General features: G+C 41.7%; 1 protein-coding gene across 1 annotated transcript in view; it reads right to left on the bottom strand.

Moving 5' to 3' along the window:
* Positions 1-18797, bottom strand: part of plekhh2 (pleckstrin homology domain containing, family H (with MyTH4 domain) member 2) — a 38438-nt gene that overhangs the window by 13227 nt on the left and 6414 nt on the right. The window contains exons 3-20 of the mRNA XM_050071933.1: positions 10599-10661; positions 10368-10517; positions 9268-9351; positions 9024-9105; positions 8720-8905; positions 6777-7681; positions 6134-6209; positions 5949-6043; positions 5640-5799; positions 5277-5413; positions 4299-4412; positions 3545-3631; positions 3213-3371; positions 2925-3005; positions 2345-2524; positions 1896-2004; positions 429-541; positions 131-310 (exon numbers count right to left, since the gene is read on the bottom strand). Of these exons, the coding sequence (XP_049927890.1) occupies positions 131-310; positions 429-541; positions 1896-2004; positions 2345-2524; positions 2925-3005; positions 3213-3371; positions 3545-3631; positions 4299-4412; positions 5277-5413; positions 5640-5799; positions 5949-6043; positions 6134-6209; positions 6777-7681; positions 8720-8905; positions 9024-9105; positions 9268-9351; positions 10368-10517; positions 10599-10661 (2961 nt within the window). The remainder of the gene's footprint in view (positions 1-130; positions 311-428; positions 542-1895; positions 2005-2344; positions 2525-2924; positions 3006-3212; positions 3372-3544; positions 3632-4298; positions 4413-5276; positions 5414-5639; positions 5800-5948; positions 6044-6133; positions 6210-6776; positions 7682-8719; positions 8906-9023; positions 9106-9267; positions 9352-10367; positions 10518-10598; positions 10662-18797) is intronic.

Genomic DNA, 18797 nt, shown 5'->3' with positions numbered 1-18797 from the left:
ACACTTAAATAATTTTCAACTGGTTGGATCCACAGTTTTTCTAAGCACTTGAAAACACTGTGCTTCAAATGTCAGTGTTTCCTGTAAATAACACATGCTACTGCTGCCACCGTGTGGTGAGAATGCAGACCTGCAGGGGTCCTGGATGGCTGTGCGGCTGCCTCCTGCGGGTCTGTTTAATGAGCTGGCAGAAGAGCTCATTCTGAAGCTCGGGGTGGGCCAGACACACTTGTAAGGCACTCTGGGCCAGTGAGACATGGTAGTCAATGGCCGGAGCATCGATGGCCACGTTGATGAAAAGCTGACAGGTCTGAGGAAAAATGATGGTTAGAGGTTAGAAAGTCAGACACAAGAAGAAAGATCACTCTCTGATTGAGGTTAAAACTGCGTGTGAGTGTGTGTGTGTGTGTATGTGTGTGTGTGTGTACCTTAAAAAGTTTAACGGCCTCTGTCTGCAGAGCTTGTGAAGGCAGGGTGGTGAGAGGAGACGGTAGAGCTTCCTTACTGAAACACAACATGGGGTGTCTCCAGATCTGAGAGTCTGAAAGATGAAGAGGCAGACTGCTAGCTAGAGGAAACAATAGTATGCACATCATGCAAATGAATAAAATACAATGTGCTCCATAAAAGAGGAATATAGAAAAAGAAAGACACATAGTATAAAGATGAGAAAAACATTTATAACAGAAAAAACAAAACAATTAAGACGCGAGACAAATAGAACAGCCTTAGAATTACATTTAAAAGGATAGTTAACCCCAAAATCAAAACGCATATTTTCCTCTTACCTGTAGTGCTGTTTATCAGTCTAGATTGTTTTGATGTGAGAGAGATATCAAACATTAAGATGTCTGACTTCTCTCCAATATAATAAAACAAGATGGCACTCGGCTTGTGGTGCTCGCAGTGCCAACAAATACATTTGAAAAACTCAACAGTAATGTCTCTTTCCAGAAATCATTACCCAGTTACACAAGATAATCCACAGACCTTGTTGTGAGCAGTTTCATGTAAGAACTTTTTTTTTACTACTGAACTACACCCGTCAACCATATCACCGTGCAAAAGAGAAGTGTGCATCTACTCATGGACAAGAGGCTTGTGCTCATGGCAACGCAAGATGTAAACATTAATGGCGTCACCCTCCGCTGAGCTGTAACATTTGCTAGCTCAGTGGTGCTAGGTGAGTAGCAGTAAATGCACACATTGGTAGTAGTTGGCACATATAATTCAAGACAAAGAAACAGTTTCTATATCCCCACTTGGCAACTTGCACCAAAACATTCATGACAGGTAAAAGGAAAAATATGTCATTTGGATTTTGGGATAAACTGTCCCTTTAAAATAACTGAACAAACATAAATTGTGTGACAGCAAATTTTCGTTAAAGATCATAGGCAAAATAAAGATGTGTACACCTTAAAGTCAATATAAAGGCCGCTCTACAGAACCAGTACCTTTTCTCCACATCTTGTTTTGCATGTTAAATAAACACAAAAACAAATGATTTCACTGATTTGTATTTAGAGCTGTGACATCTTTGTAAAAGCTAAAGCAGGTAGCAGGTTAATGAAGAGAAAACACAATCCATGTTGCTCACTTACGTACTCATAATTTTGGTTTGTGATGATGATGGTCAGTTGTAAAAATCCCTGACATCTTATGACTACTACTACATGACGACATCTAATTTAGGTCTGTAGTTAGCAGAGAGGTGATAGGAAATGCCCCTTTGAATGGAGTTTTTCAAAATAACTTTAATTCAGAATGGTCTACTCTCTATCAATTGGTTACTACTGCAGATTGTTGTGTGATGTAATATGATGCAGTCAGCTATTGGTAAAACACAATCAAAGACACAACAAAAGAGACAATCACTTGTAGGAAATACTTACTTGGATCTCCATCCAGTTGGAAGAGTTTTCCCACCAGCTGTTCGAACTCAGTGCCGACTTTACCCACCGTGGTGCCCGCTGCCACACACAGATGGTACAGCCAGGAATCCTAAAGAGTCACACACAGCAACATCAGTGATACCAGAGGTACATGAAATAAACACAAGACATGTTCACATTCTTACTGAGAGAAAAGATAGGCCTCATGATCAATTTTCATTGTAGGATCTTCAATTCTCTTTTCCCTTTCTGTGCTAAACATACAATGTCTGAAGATTTCCTTTCTGACTTGGTTTTAATAAACAGAGGAAGAGCACCACATACAGAAACGTAAACTTCAACAATCTCTTTCCCCCGCAGGCAAATGTGTGTTTTGTGATATTAGGCTACATAAGTAAGATTGACTTGACTTTGAAATGCAGAGCAAAAGCTTTCAGAGTGACACTTACCTTTTCGTGACGGGACTCGATGAGCAGGTAGGTTGGGCCTTGTTCTTGAGGGTGGATGGCGATGGTAAAAGGTGCTGCCTGTGAGCCCCGCCCACATGCCTTCAGGTCGTCATCTGAATCTCTTGACCTGTCTACCTCCTCCACCCGGGCCTCCCACAGCTTAATCTGACCCAGGGGGAACTGGACACACACACACACAAACACACACACACACACACACACACACACACACACACACACACACACACACTGTAATAAAAGGTAACAGCTTTTGCACCTCTGAAATAAAGCTCTTTTCTGTTTAACGATTTACAGTTTATAATACCAGCCAATTACAAAGAGTATGCAGTGTTTCCCCCACAATTACATTAGGGAGGCGCCCTCTATTTTTGGATTCTTTGTTTACTCAATTGCCATTAGAGAAAAACAAAGTTTTCTTTACACATTCAACATAACACGGGGTAAGTAATTAATATACAAATGATCATTTGGGGGGGTGAAGTGTTCCTTTAACCTGATGAGAGCAGTACAGTTCTGTCTGTATCCTGTAAATTACAACAGATTTTATGTTGAATCTTACCTTGTCGTCTTGGCTTCGGAAATAGTACAAGGTTTTGCCAATCAGAGCGCACCAAACCCGCTTAGAGTAGCCATGTTTCACCTGCCACAGAACAAGTACAAAGTTCACTAATTGCAGTATCAATCTAACATTAAATATGCAGTGGTTAATATATATGAGGGGTAGAAATGTTGGTCAAAATTGTTTTTGCACAAAAAAATACCTTTTTCATTTTGGTAAAGTTCTATCTTTTGAAATGTTAAATCTGTTAAAGTCAGATGTAAAGGTAATATTGGTGGGTTGCTGAACCTTAATGAGAAGTCCCTTCATGCCGGGGCGAATATCCGGCTGGGTGAAGAGAGGGCTGGCAGCTTTCACCCTGAGCACACTCTGCAGCACCCTGAGCCACTCCTCCAGCAGGTTCGGGGAATCAGCCTTCAGGTAGTACACACGCTTCCCTGTTACTATCTACACACAGCAACAAAACCACAGGTGAAGGTGAGGATATGTGGTGGAATCATAATCATTTTCAGCTGTGTTACTCTACTTTGTGTTGAAAGCTGTAAGGATTTGGCTAGATGTAAATTTGTTTGACTAAATATTCAGTAGTGGACAAAACTCTAAAAACAAATGTTGGATACCTGGAGGACTTGTTTTCCCTCTCCGCGGGCGATGCTGCTGGTGGCGTTGACCTCGATCTGACCCTGAGGTTTCCTGATCACATCACTCTATGGGAAAATAGTTTAAAGTTGTGACCTGTTATGCTCATTTTCAGGTTTGTACTTGTGTTTTGAGTTTCTACTAGAACATGTTTACATGCTTAAATGGTCAACACTATTTTCCACTGTGCTGGAACACCTGTATTCACCCTCTGTCTGAAATTCTCAGTTTTAGCACCTATCTTTGTAAGCCCCCTTCCTGAAAAGCCCTGTCTGCTCTGACTGGTCATCATTTTCACACTGGGAAATGAGATAAGCTGTACTTTTTGCCGTGAAAAATCACCAGTAAAAGCTACTTCAAACAATCTGACATCTTCCAGCAGGAATATGATCTAAAATCCAGAAGAAATTTACAACATCAGCAAACAAGATTAATGGTTCCCCTGATGTTAGCATGTAGCTTCATGTAGCAGTGAAGACTATGTGATGAAAACACTTGCAGCAGTGTATCTGGAGCAGATGATCATATAAAAAATCTGTGACAAACATCAGCTTGTCTCAAATGTAGAAAAAAAACATTGGAAACTGAGTATTTAGAATGGTCTGAAGTCTATGACAAGGGTCCCATGCAACATACAAAAGTTTAAGAAGAACGTGAAAAAAAACCCCATTTAAATTCAGATAATGTGACTCCCATAATAAAACAATAAAATGAAATGTGTTGTATAAAACTCACCGGTGAGTTGTAGTAGAGCAGCTCTCCGTCTTTGAGGACAAACCAGCGTCTCTTCCAAGTTTTCTTCCAGGTCTTCACCATTTTTAACAGGTAGCCTGACTTCTCCATCGGCTCCTTAAAGGTGAGACAATACTGTTTAGTTTCATGTAATACAATGAAAAAACAAAGAGTTATGGATGAGTAGCTCACTAGAATATCCTGAAATGATCCGTCCCACAATACTGAGACTTAAGGTTTTGGAGATTTTACAGTTAAAGGGTTATTGACAGTTTGAGGTTTGCTGTTTTAAGCTTTAACAGAGTGAGGTCATCATAATAACTAATCTTACTTTATGTCTAAAATACATTTTATGTAGTTTGGCATTATATTTGAAATAAATGGTAACAAAAGAATGTATTTTGAAAGTTGGGCTACATGATATGAAGAAAATATGCAGTAACATTGTTATAAACATCGTTGAATATTGCAATAACTATATTACTTACGATAAATAAACAGATATTAAAAAGTACTCAGTCCTTGCCTCAGACTTGAACAGTACTGATGCTTATGCCATGTCATCTCTTCTGTATCCAAAATATTGCCACGTGGCTGATGTGCTAATTTTTTTATGCATCAGTTCATCTCTGGTATTTGTACTTTTGTCTGCACTCATCTTGTCAACCATGCAGAGCAGTATGGATGCACTATTTTAGTAAACCTCACCTGCATGTGTACATTTATTGACCAATCAGATGATGCCTAACATCAGGGCTCTTATCAGCATGATCCATATCAGACAAAAAAGGGCCAACAGAAAGAATGTAATTGAATACATTCTTACTGTATTCAAAGTGGAAGACAGCTTTGGACAGTGACTTGCAGGTGTGCTTATGAAGACTTCATCTACACATACGTAATTTTGGGATGTCTTGGGTAAGGCTATCAACAGGCCAATCTCCCAAATAAAACATTTCCAGGATGTACACACTGACTCACACTCTTGCCGTTGTCACTGGCTGAAGAGCAGGTCTTGGGGAGTTTTTGCTCTGGTTCAGAGCACTCGGTGTCGGTGGAGTATGCATCAGGAGGGATGGCATAGTCGCTCTCTGATGTCATTGAAGACATGGACACAGCTGGAGGAGAAGAAAAAGTAAAACTGTTGCAACATAAAATATATTCATACACATTTACAGGCTTTCATTCAGGCGTCCGTCCTCATCATGTTTACAAGATCTGTATAAATTTACATAGTTGCCTAAAATTACTCAGCAAAGCTGGGAAAATGATTTGTTTTTAATTATTATTATATCAGCTGTTGTGTTGAATTCTCAAAAACCCTCCAGTATGTGTGGGTTGTACCTCTCTTGAGCGAGCGCGGGCTGCCTGGGCTGCTGTCCTTGCGGGAGCTGGAGGAGGTGTGGGAGCTGCAGACGGAGCCGTCCTCCTCTCCTGAGCTGGACGACTCCTCAGAGCTGGACGACTCATCTGAGAACGGACTGCTGCTAAGCAGGGTGGCTTTCTGCAAGATGGGAGTGGGATGGTGGTCAATACTTGCACACAGTCATAGATCAAGCCAAAATACTGTGTATCAGAATTAACTTTGCTGACATCATTACAGGCTGATAAAAGTTCAAATAAATGTAGCCTGCAGAGTGATGTCGCACTTACCCCCTTCAGAGTAGTGTAAACTGGAGTAGTCATGTTTTTATAGATGAGGGATGTGTACATTACAAAGGCAGGATAGGAGGACTGCAGCGAGGGGTCTACAACACAGATCACAGGTCAGTTAAGTTCAGCTGAATACCTCTGTAGCTGAGACTGAGCTGGAGGGTGTCTGTCAGCAGCTGTCTCACCTTTGCTAGCAGAGTCTGTGCAGGACGTCTCAGACAGTCGGATCCCTGATTTAGCAACAGCATAGATACGACTCTCCTGTGGAAAAGAAAAAAAATAGCTGAATTATCAGTCAATTTTAGCAAAAACACTTAAAATTCTACCAGTAAGAAAATATCTTTTCAAAGTAAATGTCCTAAACTAGTTTACTGTGCTCACACTGCCTGTATGTATGCCCCTGAGTCCAGGGGATCCTTCTTCGACACTTTTTTATAGACATGCTCTATTATGATGCTTTTTATGCACCCTGGCACCTTATTCACATACAAAGTACAGAAACAATGTCTCAGTCTAAATGTTATTTATATTGTGAATTAGGAAATAGTTGGCAGGCCACCAGGAACCCTGTTGTGGGCCAGATTTGGCCCGTGGGCTGATAATGTTTTAACTGTAACCTGCATACACTGTATCGCTGTTAATGTGCACTCTAGCAGTAGATGGCACTGTAAGTGAAGAGGCAAGAAGGACGTCATATAGTCACTCATTTATGAAGGAAAGCATGTTGCTAAGAATTTGATTTATATGTTTCTCAGTGGAGAGTTTCATGATGGTGTAAGTTTCCATAACCCGTGATCAATCTCAGTTTAGATTAAACAGGGATCTTACCCAGGAGGGCAGCCTGTGTAAAGGGGGTGTAGGAGGTGCTGAGCTGTCACAGTCTTCCCTTTCTGTGTTGATCTCTGTACCAGGTTCAGGTGGACCAGGGGAGGTCCGCAAGGTAGGTGCAACTTGTGGTACGTCCTTGCCCGTCTCCATGCCAACCTCCTGCTCCTGGTCGAGGTCAGTTTCTTGTGGCCGGAGGGGGCGCAGCATACTGAGAGCATTACGTGTTTGTCCGTGTGCTGCCTCAGTGCTGATTGGTGGCTGGCTCAGGTGTTTCTTAGCCAGACCCACAGTCAACAACCCGAACCCTGCTGGGGTCCGCAGCCGGGGCTGTTTGGGTGATGCGGGGTTGTCCCTCAGGTCCTGGGGTGGGTTGGGTCGTTTAGGGGTGAGGGCTGGTGTGAGGATGGGGCTGGGAGTGTTAGGTTCGCTGGATGAGGATGAGGAGTCAAGTCTCTGCGACTGGAAACGTTTATTAAGCTCCTCAGAGGTGCAGTCCTCCGCCTTGGCCCCGTGTGCCTCCTCCTCTCCCTCCTTACACCCTCCCAGTGTCCCATCTGTTGACCCCAGCAGGCTGAAGCTGGGTCGGTCAGCGCGCTGCATGTCATCGTCAAACAGAGAGCTGCTGTCGTCCGAAGCAGTCAGGTAGGTCTCACTGCCAGGGCGGCTGAACTCCAGACCACACACTCCAAGTCCCCCTCTGCCCTCACACCCTCCTCCTCCCTCCCCCTCTGATGCAGCACTGGAGAGCACGGAGGAGACACCACGAGACTCAGGTCCACGTGCATGCTCACCCAGCCTTTCAGATGCACTGTCGTCCTCCAGAGGAGTACCCAGAGGTCCAGTCTGGTCAGGTCTCTGGACTTCACCGTTTGTCCCTGAGGAAGCTGTCTGCTTACTACTCTTCTCTGTCAAAGCAAACACAAAAATACACATCCAGCTGGTGTTAATAATCTCTGTTTCATTTAGATAGTTTTCAGTGGGGATCATAAAACCCCTTTAGTAAAAACTGTATTATTTATTAATGTAAAATATGGAGGCCCATTTCCGCCAGTATGCTAAGAAAAGGTCACTGTCAAGAGAAACGTCCAAGAAATATTGTGGTACCCCAAAATAATGAGAAATATTTTCAAAATACTAAAAATCTTAAAATAAGTTTGTATCTCAAAAATAATGAGTCAGTATCTCACAATAATGAGAAACATTTGCAAAATAATGACTTATCTCAAAATAATGACCTACTTATCTCAAAATACTGACAGTGTGTCAAAATAATGAGAAACTTTCCCAAAATAATGACTTAGTATTGTTTCTAATTTGGCAACATCAAGCCAATATTTTGAGAGAGTTTGTCATTATATCTAAATACTAAGCCCATATTTCAAGAAAGCTTCTCATTATAATGACTTGCAGGATCTTTTTTCCATCATACTGGTAAAAATGGGTTTCCACACTATAATAAATTCTGTGCTTTTTTAAATACAAAAACTCAGCTTATACACAATACAGGTTTTTTCAGTTCAGAGTTTTGGCTGCATAAAGGATTAAATCACACCTTTGGTTTCCTCGGTATATCTTTACCTCATTACAGCACATTTGGTAGAAGCAGTGATTTTGGTTTTGTGATTACAGATACAAGCACTGCTTGCCACATTACATAAATTCTGGAGGAAAGTGCAGGTTTCTTATTTACATAACCTTTGTCTAATCTTTCAGTAAAATTTGTAACTGCAGGCAACTGGACTGGTTGAAATAGTAGCTGAACTGTTCCATCACCCTTCTGCCGATATCTTCTAACTCCTACCAGAGGGAGGGATTAGTGTTCTTCATAATCAGTTTTACCATGGATATGAGTCACTTTCCATTTTCCACTATAAAACCGAGCTTTCCTGTGTCCACCCAGAATCTGTTTCCGTACCCACAGCTGTGAATATGTGAGGACTTACCAGTTTTATCTCTGTCCTCAGTCTCTCCCTGGGTGCTGAGGGTCCTCTGGCAGGGTGCTGGTCCAGTAAGGACCTGCGGGCTCTTCCCCCTCACCTGGAAACAGCCAAACGTCAGGCTGCTGAGACGCTGGGCCTCACCTGGTCTGCACAGAACTCCTCGTCCACCAGCACACTTCTGCTCAAAGGCTGCAAACACACAAACATGTTTGAACAGTATGCATATGTGTGTGTCGTTACACATGCACGCACTTAACACTTGCACTTGCTTTAGTGTCCTAGTGGATAACTGAGGACGTAAACCTACCCTGCACTTGTTTCTGCAGCTCCACAATCTGAGCCTCCTGTTGCTTGTTGGTTTCTCTTAACGCTGCGTTCTCCACCTCAAACTGAAGAACAAAGATGTTTTAACATAAGACCTCCTCTTGGGCCTGTAAAATTATCCAAGGGAATGAGATAGTGTTGACCCCAACTCACTATCCAGTTTACAGTTTTTCCATCCATGTGAATCAGTTTGTGCAACTTTATATCTAATGTCATAATTCATTTACCTCTGACAACTTCAGCATCACCCATTCCTTTATCTTAGCTGCTTTCTCCTCCACTGTTTTGGCGTCCTGAAGTCGGATCTGTTTCTGGTGAAAGAGAACACATTTTTCTGAGCTTTTAATTGGACAGTATTAGGTGTGACAGGAAGAGAGAGAGGGGATGACACAAAGCAAAGGCCCACAGGCTGGAATCAAACCCACAGCTGCAGTGGCAAGGAAATTGTCTTTGTACATGGGATGCCCCTCTACCCATTGAGTTACTGGGCGCCCAAAGAGGACAATGATGCACATACATATGCTCTTTCACTGCCCTGAAATATTCTACAGATGCTGCATGCAGCACAAACAGGAAATAGATGAAGAGATTTTGAAGATAGAACATGGGAGTGACTCATATTTCAATAAGGACATGAAATGTCACAGCACAGGTGAGGGTGGGAAAATCCCAAATGAAACCTAAGAGCAAGCCTACTAATACTAAAGTAGTATTAAACAAAAACCTCTGATCATGTATATTCGTTGAATAACTTAGAATAGTAGTTTGCTTTTCTTGTATCTTCAGTATCCTTATTTAAGGATTACAAGACATATTTTAGAAGTGGGCTGAAAGTATGGTACTTTTCCAGTTTAGTTTGGCTTCCTTAAAGGCATACATCTCCCATAAAATGACCATTTGTTTATTATTTACTTTCCCTGTGTTATCCTGAATTCATGAAGAAAACTTTCTTTTTCTTGCATGCCTCCACTATGAATGAAGAATCCATTCATTCTGACTTCTGATGAAGTCACAGGGGTCCGCATTTAACAGCAGAATGTTCGCCATTTTTGGATTCTTCGTTAAACGTGTGAAAAAAAAGTGTTTCGCAAAAATTCAGTGTGATACGAGGTGGATAATTTCTATACAAATTATCATTTTGGGGGTGAAGTATTCCTTTAACTCTGTGGGAATATAGTGCATGTATCTCTGTGTCTGTGGAGACAAACTGTATGCCATATCTTCCTCTACATTCTTTTGCACCTTGAAAAAAAGGAAGGAAGAAAAAAACATCCACTGGCCCTACATCTGTTGCTTTGACGAAATTCTTCATGTGTATGTGATCTACCTGCTCCTCCAGCTGCTGCTCCAGCTGGGCAATGACGTCCTCCTTCTCCTGCACCAAGGCCTGCAGCTCCTGGCATCGCTGAAACAAACGCACCTCTGAGTCTGCGGACTGATTGTCTGGAGCTTTCAGCTTCTCCTCCATCCACTGCACCTGAAATCGCACGTACATACAGTATACACATATACACATACACACACTGGAAATACAGGTAAACACTATTTGAATCCTTACCTGCTGGTGAGCTGTGAAGGCACGTTTTTCCGCATCGATCACCTGCGTCTCCAATTGTTGAATCTGGAAGAGCACAATATTTTATTCCATTTTATCTCACCTTATTTTTATTCGCCTACATCTTCTTACACTATTACATCTTGTACAAGCAAATACACTGGCTACATCGTAACACTCCCTTCACCTGCACCATCTGATCTAAAATGAGCCCTGATTTCCCCCCTCAGCTTCACCTCAGAGGTGAAACAGCAACTCCACGTCAGTTCTGCGCCAAACACAGCAGGACCAAATAAAGACACAGAAAATGCTGCATGCTAGAGCCAAATGAGAATGCTGCTAGAGATAACGCTGCTACGCTGGAAAGGAGCAGATGCTTTGCAGCTGGTTTGGGGCATTTATGACTCAAAAAAAGGTTTAAAATCAGAATTAGGATAATAAGGAGAGTTCACAGATGTATTTTGCATGTACATCCACACATTAGGCATCTATCAGCAAATTCTTTCTGTCTCTCTGTCTCTGTCTAAATGCTTTAATTGTTAGCACAACGTATTTTCTGCAAACTCATAATGGTGTGGTATATTTTGGTCATTCTACGCTGTAAAATTATATGTTTTAACAAAGTCATTCCACTGGCTATCTTTGTGAAAATGACAGAAGCCTTCCACTCTGTTTTTGCTAGAAGCCCCAAAAATCCCCCTAACTATAAAATGCAATAACTATGGCACTAACTTTAAAACACACACTCCATTGCCAAGAAGAAGCTGCCAATTCTTTTCTGGCAATGGGTCCATCTGTTTACAGCACCTATAACTATATTTCAGAATTGACAAGGCATTTTTATTTCAGCAGAAGTGCTGCACATAGCACCTTTAACCAGTTACATAATGATGATGAGGTGTCACATCTATAAAGGTACAACCAGCTCTTTGTGTACTAAGATCAGAGCAGAGCATTTGGAACCTGGTAGGAGTGTGTTAAAAACTGCAGCAGCACCAAAGGTCACACAGCCTGGATACACACACGTGGATGGACACATATGCGCGAGGATGAAAAACCCAGAGGGAATCGAGAGAGATGACTTTATGAGCAACATTCCTCTGAAATTCCACGGCTCAAAGTGGCGGAAGCAGCAGAGAAACCAGTGTCTTCTGAGAAAACTCTCAGACCTCAATGACTTTATGAAGGAAAGTATGTGGGAATGTCGATGGAAATTCTCTGCGTAGCAACTCTACAACCACCATGGTTAGAATATTTTGCTACATGTGCACATAAACACGTCCAAATTAGACTAGATTAGAGGGAACTGTTAACAATCCCTGTGGGGACACTGGGCTGACACGCCAGAGAATCGGATGTAGCTAAGAATAGGACAGAAGATGTTAAAGGAAGTAATTTATTGTAGAGTAAATATACTGTGTATACAACAAACAAAGCTTCACCCTCTTCAGTGACAGACTCACAGGTTATTCTAGACAGGAAAACATTGTTTACCAATCACACCCCTTTTTCCCAACAGAGACCCATCAGTCTGTCTGAAGTTGTTTCAGCTGATATCAAAATTGTTTGGTATTATACTCAGCCACCTGTAGCACATAGAGTGGAATTTGTTTCAAAATTATACCACCCAAAGTGTGATGGACAACCAGTAGGTTCTACATGACCTACAATTTTTCGGTATTCTGTCACATTTAGTCGGCATGTAACAATAATTCCTAATTATATAAATAAATATATTAAGTGGAAATAGATGACTTCATCTTTCAACTTTCCCCTGCCTTGCAGTTCCAAGTGGTATTATTGTTGGTGACACTGTCCCAAAGACAACCGGATCACTTTCCATTTTCCTCAGAGCCATGCAACCATCAACAACACAGGACACACCGCAAGTTGTTTTCCAGTTACTTAAGTTGCTCCACCATCCACCATTTCCACTACTGGGTGATAGTAACTGCAAAAAACTTACACTGATGCTCTTTGGTAACTCACTGTGACTGGTAGCTACTGTGGGAAACAAAAGTGCTGTCCTCTTTGTATTTTGGTTGTGCAATGGTTGATGTATTTCATTTGTGTCATAAATTGAGCCTTCATTTTCCCAAGAGATCGTACCCTGTGGCAGATTTGTACAGTGAAAACGAGGCTTATAGGGAACCAATCTTAACGCTGATGGTGTCATTATTTTATAGCTGTTATCTTGTGCAATAAACATTTATCTCTTAATGATTAGTTAAAGCAAAACTTGTCTATTTCCACTTTAACACTTCATGGAACTGAATACAAAATTTGAAAATGGATGGATGGATTAACCAATTAAAAATAACTGAAAATCAAAAGTCTTTGCTAAAATCGACACTGCCCCCTGTAAGAGGATGAGCTTCCCAACTACAGCACTGATGATGCTGACTGAAACTCTGGTGATAGGTCTTCTGACAGCATACAATCAGATACATAAACATTTATGATTAACATTACCAAAAAATGTATTTTAAGGTTCTATATGCAACATTATGAGCATTAATATAGCAGCAAACAACAGTTTGCTATGTAAGGATTTGGCAGAGTAATGGCATCCTAAACAGAGAATGAAATCATGCTACCTCTGTGTTTGTTGTAATCGACCCTTCTTTGTGCTCTGTTGTGTGGTGGTCCGGCTGTGCGTGCATGTTAGTAGATGTGTGTATCCCACTAGCTAGCTCATGGTGGTTACCCCTGATTTTGGAATGGCGTCATCATGGATGCACAGTGCCCAACCTCAGATTCCTAAGTGGTTAACACCATTAGCTCCATCAGCACTGTTCTCATTGTTAAGCACTGTTTATGGAGTTAGTGCTATTAGCTGCTAGCTGCCAGCCCAGCCCCCTCCATGTAGAAAACCATTTCCAGATAACACATACGCTTTGAATTTCAGCCCCTTTAAGACTTAAAAAAAAATAAATAAATAAAAAAAAACTAAGATTTTTTAATACATTCTGAGGCCATTTTTGATGTTTTTTTTTAAATTAATCTAACCTTTTCCCATAGACCCGCAGATACCCTGCATTAGTAAGAAAAAATGTTTTTGTCCCATTTAGCTTTTTTTTTTAAATTTTTTTATTCCTCCTCCCAAATTCCTGAAAGTAACTCAGTTTTCCTAGTAAAGTGACTTAGTACAATGTTTTAGAAGTGGAAAATGGCAGCCAACACACAAATGTCATATGTGCTATGATGTTGCCAGCTACTCTGTGTCCACGGTGGTTCTGTTAAATGCACTGTAGAAATCAACAAATTAGCGCTCAAATTACTTAAAGCAGCTGCCGTTCTGTGCCATAACCAAACTGTGTGTGAACTACTACAAAGAGCAGTGACTGTTTTTAGCTGTGGGGTGGATGCAGCCGGCGGAGACTGGCATGGCTGCGCTCCAGCTTTCCCCTGCTTCTGTTAACTCTCAGAGGCCAGCAGAAGTGGACCCAGCTCGGTCCAGAAAGCAGCCACACCCTGCCAGAGCCACTCAGTGTTTCCACTGCACAACGTTCTCTGGACCAAAGTGGAAGCGAGGCCTGGACACAGCCACTGTTCCACTTGACATTTCAGTGCAATTTCAAAGAATTCCACAGAAAAGATTTTATAAGATTGTGTCGTCGTGCGTCCACACTTGGAAATGATATATTTCCTGTGGGTGTATTTATGTCAATGAAACCTATGGTACTTTCACATCTGGATTTGGAGATGCAGTTGTATCCTTTTGTGCTGATAACACTGCTCTAAACCAACAAATATAACAATAACATAGATACGTGACTCCTCTGTGGGAATCTTCTCGATCTACTTCTGTAGTTATTTTGACCTTACAAACTACAGAAACACTCACGGATGCCTTTTCACTGAACCTACTTCTATGTTGTGATCAAAAGCAGACATGAAAAAGGTTAATATATGTCACACAAGCACACTCTATCTAGCTCCTCTGCTGCACCACAAACGACAAACCGCATGTGCCTCTCTCAATAACAAATATAGCATCTGGCAAAGAACAGCATGTTAATTACAGGGCATGTATACTGTAGGCTAGAGCTGGGGACGACACACACACACACACACACACACACACACACACACACACACACACACACACACACACCAGACATAACATATAAAAACCCATAAACGCATGTCTGATGGTAGTATTCTCCTGTGTATGAGACAATGTGTGCAAGTGTGTTTTCATCATTCTCTATGTTATATATAGGATGAATGAAGCCTGGGCGTGTGTGTGTTATATCCTGTTGGGAAAACCAATGGGAGGTTACAATTTACATTATGGTGTTTCAAGACTTGCAGCCCGATACTGTCTACTACTCACTGAAACGTACTTACACACACTATGAGTGCTCCTGCTGCGTCACTGTGTCTAGGCCTGACACACACGTGACGCCCTCCCTTCCCCTCACCCTCAGCCTCCGAAACAACGCTCTATCACCTCAGCAATTCAATTCCCTCTTCAGATCCAAACTCCAGCTCAACTTCCATTCCTGGAATTCCACAACTGGCGCTCTGTGGCCAACCTCCTCCTGAACTCCATCCCCCCCTCATCGCTCCATCCGCAGCCAGGCAGCCAGCTCACAAAGCCTCTTTCTGTAGACGCTGCGACTCACAGTGCTGACCTACAGGTATACTATCAAATAGCTCCACCAAATATAGTTACAGTGTGGACTTATTCTCCAGCAAATATGCTCATCCACATCCTAAAACTGTACTCCAAATGTGTTCATTGTGAATAGGTCCAATAAAGTGAAAACCAGGGACAAACACAAGGATAAACTCACCTCAAAACAGGTCTCCTTTGACACACGGGACAGGCACACAAGCACATGTGTGGCTATACAAACATAAAACATAAACACAAGCAAATGGAGATAGACATGGATGAAGGGAAGCAATATCTGTGCGGAGGGCGAGAAAAAATTCTGAATAACTCGAGGTCAGCCCAAGGCATCTTTTTGGTGGTTTTCTATACATATATCTACTGTGACTGACATGTCTTTTCTGATACAGTATTGGTCCACATCACTAATCAACCCCCCCTTCCACATGGGAGGATGTTTTGCTTCTTTCCAAATGTGGAATCAACCAGAATGGAGGACCAGACCAGAGAATGTCACTCCACCCATTGCGGTTTTGGTGTGTGTCTACTGTATGTACAGTATGGATGTGTGTGTGTATGTGTGTGCATTGTGTATGTGTGTGTATCCTATATTTATGGGTGTAGTTTCCTTCTTAAAGGATAGGCCTGGTGATTTTCTAGCCTATATTTTACTTAAAACCAACCTCAAAACCAACAATTAACTGATGCTACTAATATTAAGTATTGTGTGTGTATCCAAAGCTTGATGTAACTAATTTCTCTGTGTCACAGAACTCCACTGTTGTCCACAAACTATTGAAAACACATCAATGAGCCACACTATTGAACTAGGTGACATTTCTTTATTATGAAAAACTGTACTGTAGTGAATTTTGACTCATTCCCATATACACCATCTTGCTGCTGTAAGTACTCCATAGAGCACCCAATGACAACAGCTAAAAATAGTCCCTATATGCACTATTTCATCCTGTTTGAGTACTGTTTGCTAAAATGTGGAAGTGGAAGTAGACATCAGCTATGCTAGCTGACGCAAGCTAACGATGTCTGCTTATCAACATAAAAAAAGACCACATTTTCTCTCAGTAGCCTTTCTAAAATGCAGTTGTGAAAGATATTATATTTTGCTATAATCAAGGAGTTAAGCAGACCACATTAGCTAGCTAGCTAGTGTGCTAGCTAGTGAAAAATTTTGTCTACTTCCACTTAAAGTCTTAAGCATGGTCCAGTGGGCTTGGGGGCTGAGCATAGATATATAACAATAACTAGATACTGGACCCCATTTGGTGCATATTCAGTCCAATGGAGCTGTTCACCTGGTGCAAAAATGTCTGTAGCTTTCGAGTTGACTTCCACGGTAGGCGCCCCACTGAATATGCACAGTAGTGTGTTTCCTGCTGGCCTCGCCCGTGAGTTACCGCTTGGCTCATAGACTTTACATTGAGATGATGTCTTAGATTTTTAAATAACTTTTCTCAACTTGAGGAAATTTTAATAAATATAAAACCTCCATGGATCAAAAATTCAGAATCGAAAGCATCATAACTGACTTCGTCCGTAGTTTGAGGTGTCCTGTCTACATTTTTACAGATGTGTCTTTTAAAGTGGTGGTCTACAGGGGAAATGCTTTTTGGACCTCAGGGGATTCCTGGGCACCCAACGTTGAGTGCCACAATATGGTGATAAACCATCTTGAATTATACAAGGGTTGAAATATATGCAGTTCACACTTTTTCTCAGAGAGCCACACAGCCGAGAGAATAACAATGATCAGTGAGTGTGTTAGGTGGAAGCGGGGAGGCTCACAGAAAATGTGACACACATGGTCTCTTTGTCTCCATCATGAGATGTGTAGCCTACTGTTACAGCTGGAGGCCCCGCAGGCCAAAACTAACGTCCCTCCCAAATAGCTGCTCCCACACAGTTTTCACTTTAGTGCAAAGTCTATGTTTAAAACTGTTGAGAAATGAATTTGACTTGACCTTCATGCATACACGTGCACACACAGAACGACTGACTGCTTCACCTTGCAAACACACATGTATACTATTTACTAAACTGGGTTTTTCTTCCCCTGGGCAGCTCAATCTTTACACACTGCCTCATTTTTTTCACTCTGTCTTTTTCTTCCCCTCATCCCCCCTATTTCCACCCACACAGGCTTTCTAGGACTTTGGCAATTTGTCATGTTAATTAATTTTAAATTGACTTAATAAGATGATTAAAATGATTTATAATAATTAACATGCAGTAATAGAGAGATTTTAAAAGCAAACACACAGTTTTTGAATTTTAAAGAAATCTTAATGATCTTAGAAAAAAAAGTACTGTCACCAAAAACATTAATCAAACATCATTTCCCTAATTAGTAGTACAGAATCGTCCACAATGTTGCAGTTGTGCCAATGAATGGACACCGACCTGCAGTTTGTCCAGCACAAGAGGCCACAACAACAGAGTGAATCACCACTCAAAATGACTTCTTTACCCTTGTATTAGTCCACCTCCACGCTGAGATATTAGGGGGATTTTGCAGTGACGTACATGCGCCCCCGCACAGCTTTAAAACAACAAGCTCTGGCCTGGCGGTGGGAGCCGCAGTAGAGAAAAAAAACATCAGCAGGGGTCTGGATGTTAACATGATGAGCTCATAGCATCAGAAGGTCAGGGAGCACAAAGTGACGGGTCATTCTACAACAAAAGTACACGAGTCAAACAGCTACGTGTTGATTCTGAGCGATATCAGCTCAGTCTGCATACCACATTAAAAAGGAGATTTTAGGTTTTCATTTCTGCAAGACTTGGCAGTATGCCTTTAATTAAAAGTCTGATACTGGCCACATAGTTTCATTCATGTCTGATATGATGAGACAAGTTTGGGTTTACAGGAGAAGTTATAGATGCTTTTTCATACCACCCAACTAAACTCTGACAGGTTTACTGAGTCTTTGTATCTAAATTGATGAGAAATAAAAAATACTGATATCAGGACATAATATTTGTGGTCTTTGGTAGAGGTCAACCGATTCATCAGTTCGGCCGATTATTCAGCACTGATGGGACTTTGTAGAAACTATCGTTAATGCCAAAATGGGGCTCCGATAGTGGCCCATGGCTGTAACCTCTACTGGTCACGTGGGTAGGGCCGTGAGCCTTTTGCACTGAGTATCCCACATGCAAAGTCAAGGTAATGTGTGCTTAAGATAATTTGTATGACTGAAATAAAAGTTAAATTAGTTAGTTAAAGCCCCTACAAGGAACTTTCATTGTGAGTTGATTTTGGCGACCCTGTGGACAAAAGCGGTAGTGTTTTGCTGGAATGAAGCCTACATTTCCCATGAGCTCTAGCGCGTATTGTCGTAAAGACGCTTACCTGGCTTGCACATGTGTTTGGTTTGGGGATGAATGAAACAACAAGACGGGAAAACTTTGCCCCCGCTCCTATCGGGGATCCCAGCTCAGCTCTGCCACGCCCCAGCTCCACCTCTCCAGCGCCACCGCTGCCGGGGTAAACGCAGCGGTTGGCTGGTAAGGCTGAAGGCCTGTTTGGCAAGCACTTCCACGGCTTCTTGGACTGAGTA

Source organism: Epinephelus moara, chromosome 19, assembly GCF_006386435.1.
Source record: "Epinephelus moara isolate mb chromosome 19, YSFRI_EMoa_1.0, whole genome shotgun sequence".
NCBI lineage: Eukaryota > Metazoa > Chordata > Actinopteri > Perciformes > Serranidae > Epinephelus > Epinephelus moara.
This window is presented reverse-complemented; position numbering and strand designations above follow the sequence as displayed.